General features: G+C 48.0%; 8 protein-coding genes across 8 annotated transcripts; 3 read left to right on the top strand and 5 right to left on the bottom strand.

Annotated features, from left to right (window-relative positions):
* Positions 1-169: 169 nt before the first annotated feature.
* Positions 170-739, bottom strand: Bathy08g03690 (unknown protein; the record flags this gene model as incomplete). The annotated part of the gene is made up of 1 exon (XM_007511353.1): positions 170-739. The coding sequence occupies one exon, from the start codon at positions 737-739 to the stop codon at positions 170-172; it is 570 nt and encodes a 189-aa protein (XP_007511415.1).
* Positions 740-1,349: 610 nt separating this feature from the next.
* Bathy08g03680 (predicted protein) lies at positions 1,350-3,644 on the top strand (the record flags this gene model as incomplete). Its single annotated transcript, XM_007511359.1, has 1 exon — positions 1,350-3,644. One exon carries the CDS (start codon positions 1,350-1,352, stop codon positions 3,642-3,644), a length of 2,295 nt encoding a protein of 764 aa, XP_007511421.1.
* Positions 3,645-3,743: 99 nt separating this feature from the next.
* On the bottom strand, positions 3,744-4,991 carry Bathy08g03670 (predicted protein; the record flags this gene model as incomplete). Its single annotated transcript, XM_007511768.1, has 1 exon — positions 3,744-4,991. One exon carries the CDS (start codon positions 4,989-4,991, stop codon positions 3,744-3,746), a length of 1,248 nt encoding a protein of 415 aa, XP_007511830.1.
* A 445-nt stretch (positions 4,992-5,436) lies between these two features.
* Positions 5,437-5,978, top strand: Bathy08g03660 (predicted protein; the record flags this gene model as incomplete). The annotated part of the gene is made up of 2 exons (XM_007511307.1): positions 5,437-5,459; positions 5,519-5,978. 2 exons carry the CDS (start codon positions 5,437-5,439, stop codon positions 5,976-5,978), a joined length of 483 nt encoding a protein of 160 aa, XP_007511369.1.
* Positions 5,979-6,249: 271 nt separating this feature from the next.
* Bathy08g03650 (predicted protein) lies at positions 6,250-7,107 on the bottom strand (the record flags this gene model as incomplete). The annotated part of the gene is made up of 1 exon (XM_007511367.1): positions 6,250-7,107. The coding sequence occupies one exon, from the start codon at positions 7,105-7,107 to the stop codon at positions 6,250-6,252; it is 858 nt and encodes a 285-aa protein (XP_007511429.1).
* A 431-nt stretch (positions 7,108-7,538) lies between these two features.
* Bathy08g03640 (PetM subunit of cytochrome b6f complex) lies at positions 7,539-8,513 on the bottom strand (the record flags this gene model as incomplete). Its single annotated transcript, XM_007511732.1, has 3 exons — positions 7,539-7,737; positions 7,851-8,066; positions 8,446-8,513. The coding sequence occupies 3 exons, from the start codon at positions 8,511-8,513 to the stop codon at positions 7,539-7,541; spliced, it is 483 nt and encodes a 160-aa protein (XP_007511794.1).
* Positions 8,514-8,946: 433 nt separating this feature from the next.
* Positions 8,947-11,029, top strand: Bathy08g03630 (VCBS; the record flags this gene model as incomplete). Its single annotated transcript, XM_007511698.1, has 2 exons — positions 8,947-10,974; positions 11,009-11,029. 2 exons carry the CDS (start codon positions 8,947-8,949, stop codon positions 11,027-11,029), a joined length of 2,049 nt encoding a protein of 682 aa, XP_007511760.1.
* Positions 11,030-11,227: 198 nt separating this feature from the next.
* On the bottom strand, positions 11,228-12,103 carry Bathy08g03620 (predicted protein; the record flags this gene model as incomplete). Its single annotated transcript, XM_007511525.1, has 1 exon — positions 11,228-12,103. One exon carries the CDS (start codon positions 12,101-12,103, stop codon positions 11,228-11,230), a length of 876 nt encoding a protein of 291 aa, XP_007511587.1.
* Positions 12,104-12,136: the final 33 nt, after the last annotated feature.

Genomic DNA, 12,136 nt, shown 5'->3' with positions numbered 1-12,136 from the left:
TCGCCGTCGTCGCAGCTTTACTACAGACCAGCGCGAAAGAGAGAGGTCTCGTTTTTGTCTTTCCGCGGTAAAAATAAAAGTCAGAGGAACATTTTTGTATTCTCGTATATTTATCGCACAACGACAGCGCTCCGGGTATTGCGCCCGTACGTTACTCTTAATATTAGTATTACAGCTCTCGAACGCCACATTTTCTTACAATCTCTCGGAACCCTTTTTCGGTGACCTCGAGTAGTACGTCATCTTTGTTTTGTTTTGAATCGAGATGATTATTGATGCGAATAATCTCGCCTTTCGCTTCGCTCAACTCGTACGCCCGAATCATGTTCTCCACGTCCAAGACGGTCCAATTTTGGTACCCGAATTTGACGCACATTTCGAGAAGGTTTTGGATCGAAAAACCTTTCATCACTCCCCCTTTTCCTCTTCTTCCTGCTTTTTTTTCATCGTCGTGATCTTTTTCTGAGTGGTGGTGTTGTTTTCTATCCTCCTCGGTTTTCCCGGCGGCGCAGAGCTGTTCGAACGCGCATTTGATCGTTTCTCTCGAAGGGTGCTTTCCCCGTCTTTTCTTCTTTGTCTTCTGAACATCTTCTTCTTCTTCTTCGTCGTCGTCCGACGTTGTTGTCGTTCCGCCGCTCGTGGTGCTCGAACTCAAAACGACCCCCTCCTCCTCCTCTTCATCATCTGCTTCCGGTACTCGTCTTTTCTTCCGTCTCGATGATGATGCTTTACCGCGCATTTAGTTACACCATCAGTACAAACGCTTCGTAAAAAAGGAGAAAAAAAAAGCGAAACGTGAGAGTTGAAGCAAAAAGCAGATCATCATGTAAAGAAGAACAAACGTATACTACTACGAGAAGACGCGAAAATCGCGAAGAAGAAGTTCGATGCTCACATCGTCTTAAACTTCCTCGTCGTCCAATTCATCGTTTAAAACGCGTGAAACCACGATCATCTCAAATATTTAAGACAACAAGGAACAACCAGAAGACATGATTCCAAATCAAAGAGCACATGTTGCGCATGCGAGAAGAAGAAGAGTTTCGTTTCTTGGAATTGACGACTCTCGTAAAAAAAAAAGCTCGAGATTGTCAAAAAAAAGGCACGAGAGAGAACAAAATTTTATTCTCTTCTCTCTGTAGCGAGAGAGTCTGTCGTGCGCTTTCTCGTCATCGTTCGTGTATAATTAGGAGTAGTGTAGTGGTGCATTAATATTCGGTGGTGGTTTCACGAAAGTGAGGAACTTTGAGGTCGTCGTTTCTTTTAGAGAAGGAAGGAGAGAGAGGAGCGGAAAGAAGAATTGGATTTGAAATTTTATCTAAATAACGAACTCTTTCTTTTAAATCATCATGTTCCGGATGCGGAAGGAAAGAGAGTCGCAGTCTTCACAAAACTCGGCGTCTTCCTCCCCACCGAGAAGCAGTAATAATACGAACGACAAGTGCAATTATAATTCAGTCGGGTGCGCGGCGTTAGTCTTAGACGCGCCGACGAGGAAACCATCGAAAGCGTTGAAAAACTCGGGGTTTCCGAGAACCCATTTTAAGTGTCCAGATGGGAGATACGCGCTTGGGAAACAATATTTAGTCGTTCCGGAGATGACTTCAAACTCTGCGAGAAAAGAACAACAAACACAACTTAGGACGAAAGGGTTGGAGGATTTCACGACGAGGATGCATAATAGTAAAAATGGCGATCCGAACGCGTCGATTTTGTGTACACATTTTTACGACCACGCGCACCGAATGACGATGAAACTTTTGTTCGTGGCGAAGGGCGAGAGCGTGGCTATGTTTGATTATAACGCGCCGAGTAAAGACGGGTGCGTGAAGATTTTGAAAATCGATCGCGCGCCGAACGAACAACGGAGCAGTAGGAGTAGCTCGAGTTATTTTTATAGTCCAACCGGCGGCGGCGGCGGGTCGCAACATTCGAACAGCACGAAAAGCGTCAACGGAGTGGACGAGGACGGGAGAGAAACGATCACGTGCATGACTTGGACCGGGGAGCGCGTGAATGATTGGAAGTTTGCCGACGTGCAACAAGGTGGAAATAACAAACCAACGAATAATACTAATGATAATAATAATAATAATAACAACAACAATAACAGCAGTAAAAATGCATCAACGATAGTAAATGCGAAAGATGAATACGTCCCGGATATGTTCATCGGTTTGAGCTCGGGCGCGATGTTAGCGGTGAAACTTCGAAAGTCGTTCTCGGATAAAAGAGCAAACACTACGAAGCGACTTTTACACAAAATGCGCTACCAGACGCAAACGAAAGATAAAATATCGTCGTCGGGAAGTGTGCACAGAACGACGTGCATGAAAGTATCTCCGGACGGGAAGATTGTTGTTTCTTTACACGCGAGCGGCGACATGTATCTCTACGATAGAAGTTTGATGGGATTCGAGTCCTCGCAACCGAGCACGACGGCAAATTTAGGGCACTCAATAGCAGAAGTGACACAATTTGCGCCGATATTGTACCCCGAAGATTCAAGGTTGGATGTCGCGACGTCTTCAACGACAACGAATCCGCGTTCTCGATGGCACTTTGGCGCCGCGCCGTTGGAATCGTGCGCGTTTTCTGAGTCTGGAAAGAAATTGTGCGTTTGTAGCAGAGATGGCGTCGTACGCGTCATCGATATCGCGAGAGCCTGGAGAGAAACCAATAATAATAGCAGCAACAGCAGCAATAGCAGCAACACCGACAGCAATAAAAATATTTTTACTGTTGCGAGATTTATCGATACCGGGTTCAGGAGTTATTTCGGCGCGATATTCGCCGCAGCGTTTAGCCCTTGCGGTAGGTTCATCGCGGCCGGTGGCGAAGCCGCTATCGTCGAAATGTTTGATTGTAAACACAAGTGTGTGGTTACTTACGGTGGCGCTGGTCATCAAAGCTGGGTCTCCGACATATGCTTCGATGTGCACATGGCTACGAACGATAAGAATAGTATGAACGCTGCGTCGTCCTCCTCCTCCTTGGCCATGCAACACAACGCAGATAATAATCACGCAGAAGACGACGATTCGGATTCAGATACAAATGTAGGCAACGACGTCGAGCCGGGAACGTTGCGCGTTGTTTCTGTCGGAGCGGATTGTCAAATGTGCGTCTGGGATTTTCTCACGGAAGCATTTATCGACGAAGACGACGAAGGATACAACGAAGAAGAAGAAGAAGATGAAGAAGAAGAAAAAGAAGACTCTGGTTCAGACGGCGACACCATGATGCACGACGATGGAGATTATAGCGAGCGACATCCGCATCACAGACGTCAACGTTCGAGGAGTGTCGCGATCGGGGGAGGAAACATCTCGCGCGAACTTAATTTTGTCGGTGAGGACGACGACAGTTTTCCGACGACGACGAAGAAGAAGAAGAAGAAAAGAGACGACCTCTCCGTCGAGGCGGACGTAATCGTCGAATCGATGAAACGCAACGAAACGACGAGACTGTTACCCGTCATGGTGCATAAATTTCACGATCGACCAATCGCAACGGTACAAACGAACGAGCACGGAATTTTAACGTCTTGCGATTCCGGAAAAGTGAAACTATGGTCCAGACCTATAACCAAGGAGCGTTACTTGACGTTTGTCCAAGAAGTAGACGAGGAAGGCGAGGGCTGAAAGTAAAACAATAATGGTAATAATATTATTCGCCTCTACATACATTTTCTCTCTAAATACATATATAAAATAATATTCGTTTCTATACCGGTACTTATTTTATCCGCCGCTCGAAATGTGTAAATCCACCTGCAACACTCTTTTCACCTCTTCGTAAGTCACAAACGCGATGGCGATACTCGGCATGACTTTAATGTAGTTCGCGCTCAAGCCGTGAAAAAACGCCCCAACACCTTCATATCTCGCAATTTTACCAAAACAATCCATCATTCCGCTATACTTCGCTTTCTCCATCGTCTTACTCGCGCTTCCTTGCCACCCGGCGACTTGTAAACGTCGTCTGACCACGTCGAAAGGATACGCCACCGTCTGACCAACCGCGCCGGCGAAACCGCCGCACGTTAACGATTGCGCCACAGACAACTCCTTGCTCGATTTCAACTCTAACTTCGCCGCCAACATATCCTTCAGCGTCTCGTACACGGCGAAATTCAAACCAACGTACGGAATCACCCCAATCACGCTCGGCAATAAACCTTTATACAAGCTCCCGACGCCTTCGTGCTGGATGATCTTTCTCGTCGCGTCCACCATCCCGTTGTATTGATGTACCGTCCCAGCTTGCACCGTCAACCTCCCCCTTACCATATCCAACGGATACACCGACGTCATCGCAATAATCCCCGCCCCAGCACCGCCGGCTAACCGATTAAACACGTTCATCTCGCACTCCGGGTCTAAAGTCCTCCGAAACTGAAATATCGCATCCGTTATGCGTTCGTAACAGAAAAACTTCACCGCAGAGTTCGGAACGATCCGTATGCAGTTCGCCCCGTTCCCGATAAAAAACCCTCTCAGACCATCTTTTCGTAAAATCGTGTTCAATCCTCTGTACACCGTCCCGTACTCCGTCGCCGTCCGACCGTGGACTTGCTGTAAAATCTTCAATCGTTCCAAAGGTGCCACCGCGGTCCTCGAGACCCCACCGGCGATCCCTCCGGCAAACAGCGATTTCGCGATCGATGTCCACGTGTGCACTTTCGGTTCGTGTATCGTCGTCATCTTCTTCTCTTTCGCGGAATGCGCGGCAAATAAATAATCAGAACATTTGTCTTCTTCTTCTTCTTCTTCGTTTCTTTTCATCATCTTCATCATCATCCAAGCCGCATTTGGATGATATCCAAAAATCTCATCACAAAAATCGGACGACGTGGACGTTGCACAACGCGACGAAAAGATTCGCGACGAGTAGTAGAACTCCCTCGCGACTTCCGACGTCCGCGTTGTTGTTGTTGTTGTTGTTCTTTCTCGTTTGTTGCTGCTGTTCTTCATCTCCTCCTTCTTCATCTCGATATTGAATGCTCTCTAATTTGGAGGAGGAGTGTGTTTTGAAACGGAGCAAAAAACAGGGAGAATTTTTTTTTTTTTGTTTTGTGTGTGAATTCTGCTGTGTGCTTTTTGCGGAAAGTCTTTCCTCTCGAAAGCGCAGCAGAAGACCCTCATTCGTTTCAAGACGCAAAATCAAATTAAACATGACGGCCAGAATCACGTATAAAAGACGGTACGTTTTAGATGCTCTCGGTTTTTTTTTGTTTATATTCGCGAGGAGAGGAAAACGTTGGATGCGACGCGAGCGCGTTTCGGAACGTTCCTCGTTCGCGTGCATGAGGGTGGGATATATATGCGGATGAGGAAATTTTAAGCGCGGTTTTCTCTCTCCTTTTTTGCGAGAGAAGAAGGACTTTGCGCGAAATTTTACGCGCGTCGGCAGCGGAGGAAACGCGAAGGTGGAATGGGTTTACGCGCGCTTGATTTGTGCTCGGGTGCATTCTTTGCGCGCGACGACGATTCGAGAAGCGGGATGATCGATGGAGGGCGAAGCGTTTCGGTGTTTCGACTTTCCTTTTTCTGTGTCTTCCTCTCTTTTGTGGCCGATGGGGTCCTCTCTCGCTCTCGCTCTTGTTTTTTGGATTCTTATATGCTTACCGATTCTTTTCTCTCCTTAATCGAACAAACAGACACTGCTACGCGACCAGATCGAACAAGATCCGCAAGCTCAGACTTCCGGGCGGCAAGTTAGGCATCCAGTACGTGAAGAAGAAGACGAAAGGTCCGCAAACGCCGTCTGGCGACCACGGGAAAATCCACGGCGTCCCTCACTTGAGAACCCAAAAGTACTCGAGAAAACACTTAGCGAAGAACAAGAAGACGGTGAACAGAGCTTACGGCGGGGTTTTGTCGGGCGGTGCGGTGAGAGAAAGAATCGTTCGCGCGTTCTTGGTTGAGGAGCAAAAGATTGTGAAGAAGGTGTTGAAGTTGCAAGCGAACAAGTAATTTGATGATTGCGCGGACGAACCAGAGACAATAGTAAGACCTTTGTAATAGCAATATAAACCTTTAGACGATATATCATACATAAAGAAGCAAAGTTCACTCTTGTTTCGTTTCGATTCTCTCACCGAAAGGTATTCCTTTATTTTCACTACAAATTTGCTTTTGTTTTATATATTCTCTCTCTCACTCTCTTTGCTCTACTCTCTCTCGCGTTCGTGCTGCGTTCTTCATGCCGCATTCTCCGTATTCTACATTTTTTGCTATTTGACTTTCACCTCCTCCTCTGTTGGCTGGCGTTTCGGAAACCTCTGCCACCGCCGCCACTCCTCGACCCTGGACTCTTTCTTGGTGTCGTTGATGTTTTCTCCAAAACGTCGCGACACACGGGACAACTGTTCTTCGATTTAAACCACTCGTCCACGCACTCGTAATGAAACACGTGCCCGCACTTCTTCAACTCGCACATCTCCTCACCTTTCTTCATCTCGTCCAAACACACCGCGCACTGCGTTTCATCCTTCTCGTTTTCACCGCCGCCTTTTCTTATTTTCCTCTTCTTCGTTTTCGTTTTCCCGTCCATCTCTCCTTTGTTTTCTTCTATCATCGTAAACCTTCGCAGCGTTTCCTCCCTCGCCTTCTCGCTCAGCGGTTGTTCGAAACGTCTGTCGTCCAAATCGAAAAAGTTCACGTTCCCATCCCCGTTCATCGATCGCTCAATCATATCCTCTATCATTCGCATCCGATCGAATGCAAGTGGTGGTTGCCTCGTGGGTGGCGGCGAAGGTAAGCGGCGTGCCGGGCGGTCGTATTCCGTCCACACCGCGCCTTCCGAAAACAACCCGTGTTCTTCCACCGTCTCTCGAAACGGCACGAGCTCTAAAAATTCGCTCTCGCCGCACGCCGGACAGGTTGGGGGTAAATGCTCCTCGTCCAACGTGGACGCGCACGTGAATCGCGCGCACGACCCGTGACACCACACCCGAAACGTTATTTCTCGATTCGTGTTCGGTTCGAGCTGTATGACATCACCACTCGTCGTCGTCGTCGTTTCCGGGTGTTGGTCTCCTCCTCCTCCGCCTCTCCGCGATGCTAAAGTCGACGATAAAGCGTTATTAAACAAAGCCTCCATGTTCCCTCGCGAGGGCTGCCTTGGAGGCACAGGCATGCGTGATGTGTGCGTATGAACTCAAACGTCTCCTCCTCGTTCCTCTTCGCGCTCTTTCTCTCTGTCAAACACGCAAAAGAGCGGCGTTCGAGAGAAAAATCTGACGCGTTTTTCGTATTTGACTTTTTCCCTTTCGAAAGAATGCAAAGAAGAAGGAATTAAACGCGCAGGCAGAAGAATACGATACGCGCGTAAAAATAAGAGCTAAAATGAGCATTGCTTTTTACATTGAACTTTCTACTCTCTCTCTCTCTCTCTCTCTCTCTCTCTCTCTCTCCCCCTCTTTCTCCATTTCTGTCTCTTTCCCCTCCTCTCTCTTTCTCTAATTTTCGTCCTCGTTCGCTTCCTCTTCTCTCTGACTTCGCTATAAATATACAAAATACTCTTTTTTTCTCTTAATCCGTGCCTTCGACGGTGGATTCAACTCTCAATAACACGAAACCGAGCGCCAAACCGATGAGGGTGCAACCGAACAAAGTGGTGGCGACGTCCCCGATTTCCGCGGCGGCGTCGGCGATTTGGGAGATTTCCATCGGCGACAACGCGGCGGTGGCGACGGATTTGCGGGATTTTTGTTGGACGACGTTTCTTTTGCTGTTTGAGTGAAAAGCGGCGCAATCGAGAGAAGACAAATGCAAAGAAAGAGTTGGTCAGCGACAGATTCTGGTTGCTCTCGTGTTGCGAAAACGCGTTCGATTTGGACAGACTTTCGAAGAAAAAAGGAGAAAGAGCAGAGAGTATAATTTTTATCCTCTTCTTCTTTCGGGAACTTTGTTTGAAAGACTTTGATCCTTCGGTTGTGTTTCCCGAACGACGAACGAACGAACGAACGGGTACAATAAAATAAAGAACACGCATAGGAAACGTACCAGACAATCGGGGCAGAAACGACGGTCTTGGAGAACGACGCGACCTTGGAGGATCTGTTGTTTTGCAGGTGTGAAGGAAGAAAGAAAGAGAGTGAGAGTGAGTTTACGCATAAAAAGAGAGAGATATCATCGGATCATTTTGTGGATTATCCAAAAAATGACAAAGTTTACGAACGCGCGCGGACGACGGAAGCGGTGCACGCGAACGAGCTCTGGGCACGCGTTCCACACAAACGCGTCGTTCTTATTTGAAGCAGCGCAGATAGATAGATAGATAGAGAGAAGACTCCGACCATCCGTTGGTTTCCAAAGCCGCACATAAAGGAATACCATTAAAAAACGCGCGCGTATTGCCCACATCTTCCCACTCTCATCCAAAAAAAAGAGCGCAAATCATCGTCTCGAAATTCGAGCGCAAACTACATCAACGTACCGTCTGTTGGACGAAACCGTCGGCTTAACCGACGCGACGACAGTACTCGCGGTTAAAGTGAGTGCCATTTTTGTTCGTATAATATCGTTCGTTTGTGTGTGAATAAGAAAATGTAGAGCTTAAACTTGTGCGGATGAGTCTTTCAAGTAGCGCAGCAAAAAAGGAGAGATTTTTGCTTCAAAAAAAACGAACAAAAACAGCCACAAAGAAAGGGAAAACTTTCAAGCGAATTAGGAGCAGCAGCACAAACACACAACACACAACACACGCGGTGGGAAAGAAAGAACGCGAAGAGAACGGCAACTTTTTCGTCCGCTTCTGCCGCTCTCCCAAACGCGTCTGACTCTCTCTCTCTCTCCGCCTCTCTTTCTCTCTCTTTTGTGCGCGAAAGTTTGAAAGTTTTAGGTGCGTGTGCGTGCATCGTCTCTCAATTGCGTGTTGCTCTGTATAAGAAAATCGAGTAGTAGTAAACCGAAAAGAAGAGAGAGAGATTTAACGAATATGTTGAACGGACATCACCACTCGTTGAACGGTTCTTCGCATCACGACGCCTCGCATAGGCTTCGACGGGAGGCAAAAAGGGCGCTGAAGAAAACCGGGTTTACCAGTCGACAGATTCTGTGTTTTTTAGGTGTGGTCGTGACCGTAATACAAATGTTTTTCGCCGCGAAATGGCTGACGAGCGGCACGTCAGGAGACGACGACGACTTCGACGACTCGACGATTGATTACTCCGCGGCGGACGTGGATGAGAATTTGGAGAAGACGGGTAAATTAACGCCGACGATGATGATGGGCGATGATGATACCGTGAGTAAATCGGGTCCGTATAAAGGATTGCGCGTGCACGATACGAAGACGGACAAGTATAAGAACAGAGGCGCGAGCGGCGAAGAAACGGCGTTGGATTTTTGGGAGAAGCATTTCAAGTTGAAACAGTCGGTGGATTGGAACGATTTTGCGGTCATTTTATTGATGGAACACGCGAAGGACGTGCAGAATTTAACCGCGTCGTTAGCGCCGGCGATTAGCGGGCACTTTGATGCCAACAACGATGGATTCGTTTCGAGAAAGGAGTACAACGTCTTTTTGAGAAAGTTTGGCGTGCAAGGCATGCAAGAGAGTTTGCAGTTTGCCGTGGACGCGTCGTTGGATAACTTTTGGAGGCGAGATCCGATGGATAGGCGAAAAGCGAACCCGATTGGCTGCGCGATGTATTTAGATGGACAACATACGAACCACGTGGAGTTGGAAGCGAGTTCGGATTTTCATTTCAACGGCGCGAAGCCGTTTGCGATTGAGGCATGGGTAAGGCCGCACGCCAGACCGAAAAACACGGACGCGGAGGCGCTGAAAGCGTACAGATTTGGCGGGGTTGTGTTTTCCAAGTACAATCGGGCGAGAAGAGGACAGTATTTTTTCCAGTTGGAACCGGATGGACACGTGTTTTTTCACCGAGAAGTCGCGCCGTGGGGATTGAGGTCGACTGTTACTATCCCCGCCGGGTATTACACGCACGTCGCGGTGACTTATGGAGCTGGACGATCGAAAATTTACATCAATGGTACGCTGCGTGGGTCACAAAGAGAAGGCGCTCAGGCGCACGACCCGGCGACGAGCGTTTTGATCGGCGCTATCCACGATCAAGACAAACCGGCGAGCGGTTTCAACGGGGAAATCGACGAGTTGCGAGTCTGGAACGTCGATAGAACGCAAACAGAAATCGAGCAAAACATGGGGAAAACTTTGACGGGATTGGAATACGGTTTACTCGGCTATTGGCCGTTCGACGAGTGTTCGGGATGGCGCGCGAGAGATAAAATGGGAAGGCACGACGCTCAGTTAAACGGAGGTCGATGGGTACGTACTTCAATCAACGTCAAACACAACGAGAAAATCGTGCACTGCGCAGTGCCTGGGAAATGTTCCATCGACGAAGAAGAGCCAAGAGTAACGGGCGCGAACTACATCGATAGCGAACAACTGAGAGCGGACTACTGGAAACGCGCCATTCGCGTCATGGAGACGCAGAACCGCGTGAATAAAAAAGTCATCAAAGAACTTTTGATGACCATGGACACGTTGACTAATCGCGTGCGATGGTTGGAAAAGCAAGACCGCGTGCGCAAATCGCAACTCAAGGAGCTGAAGTGGCGACACGGGAACGTCACAGAGGCGATTGGGTTAATGCGTGGCAACTTTACCAAAGCTGGGTTCGGATTCGACGGTAAAGACCCGTTGGATTTATTGAACGATTTAGAATCCGGATTGAAAAGGAAACATTTTCGCATGGGATTAGGAAACGGTGAAGACGAGGACGAGGAAGATGAGGATGCCTTTTTAGACCGAAATAGTAAGGAAGATGAGGACAGTAATAGCAACGAAGACGAAGACGATGAGGAAACGGTGTTACATAGAGTCAAAGCGAGACGCGAAAAGGCGCGATTAGAAAATCTGAAACTTCTCGGCGGCGACAAAGAAGACGAAGGTGAAGCGGATAAAAAGTCCGAACTACACTTTCCCACGAAGGTAAAAGATGATAAAGAAATCGACATCGACGAAGTTGGTGGAGGTGGTGTTTTAGCCTCGGGCGGTTCTGACGATTTACTCAACGCCAAACGTGGTGAAAAAGGGGATATCATCACCACCGATGCCGCCGAAGAAGAAGAAGAAGAAGGGAAAGACGGGAAGAAGACGAAAGAAGACGACGCGGCGACGTTACAGGAACGACTGGCGGCTAATTTCGTCCAGCACGACGAATCGTAATAAAAATAACAATCTACTAAACTACTTCAATTTCCCGCACGTTGCTTGGTAGTTTCCCTTTTGCGCCTTTCAAAATCGTCTGCGACATCCCGCCGATATCCATTTTCGCTTTCTGTCGCTCTCCGTCCACCGCCCACAACTCGTAATCCTTCCCAATTGTCTCTAAAAACCACGGAAGCGTCGCGCCTAAAACAAAACTCGCAATTTCGTTCAACCTCGGTCCTATCTTTGCGAATACTCCATCCGTAAACGTCCCGCTAAATTCCAACTGACTCTCGATGTGTTCTTTCCGTCCTTCGTCCGAAGTCGTCGCCATCACGCTATTCATCACTCGCACGCACCCAATACTCTTATTCATCGCGTCCACAATCTTACCGTTCTTCCCATTCACATCAATCATCTCCGCTTTTTCCAACGTTTGTCTCACTCCCGTTAAGGTTTCTTCGATCTTCACCCGTCCTTTCGCTTCGATCGTGAGAAACAAGAACTTCTGCACTCCCGTGGAAACTACGAACGAATTGTCTTCCAGCATTTCAACTTTATCTTCGTCGATGACGTTGTATTGATTCGCGGGCAACTTGCAATACTTCGCCGGACTTTTATCATCATTATTATCACCAGGTGGTTTCGCGACGTCGACTTGAAACCGTCGAACGACGTTCAGCGTCGTCGACGTCAAGTCTCGAGCGATTTTCGCATCCGGAACGACGGTTTCCGATTCGCTCAAATCGTACTCGGAATCGGACGATTTAGACGACGATTTAGACGCTTTCCCGCCTCGCAATTTCGGCGTCGCGCTCCTCGCGAAAGGTTTTTCTCTTTTTCTTCGCGCTAAAGAAGAAGAGAAGCTGAGAAAAGAAGAGGACGACGCTTTGAACAACGACGAGGACATTTTCGAGAATCCAATTTGTGACGCCGGGGCGAT

This window comes from Bathycoccus prasinos (genome assembly GCF_002220235.1).
Source record: "Bathycoccus prasinos genomic : Chromosome_8".
In the NCBI taxonomy this organism is placed as follows: Eukaryota; Viridiplantae; Chlorophyta; class Mamiellophyceae; order Mamiellales; family Bathycoccaceae; genus Bathycoccus; species Bathycoccus prasinos.
Note: the sequence above shows the minus strand (reverse complement) of the source record. Positions and strands in the feature narration are given on the sequence as shown.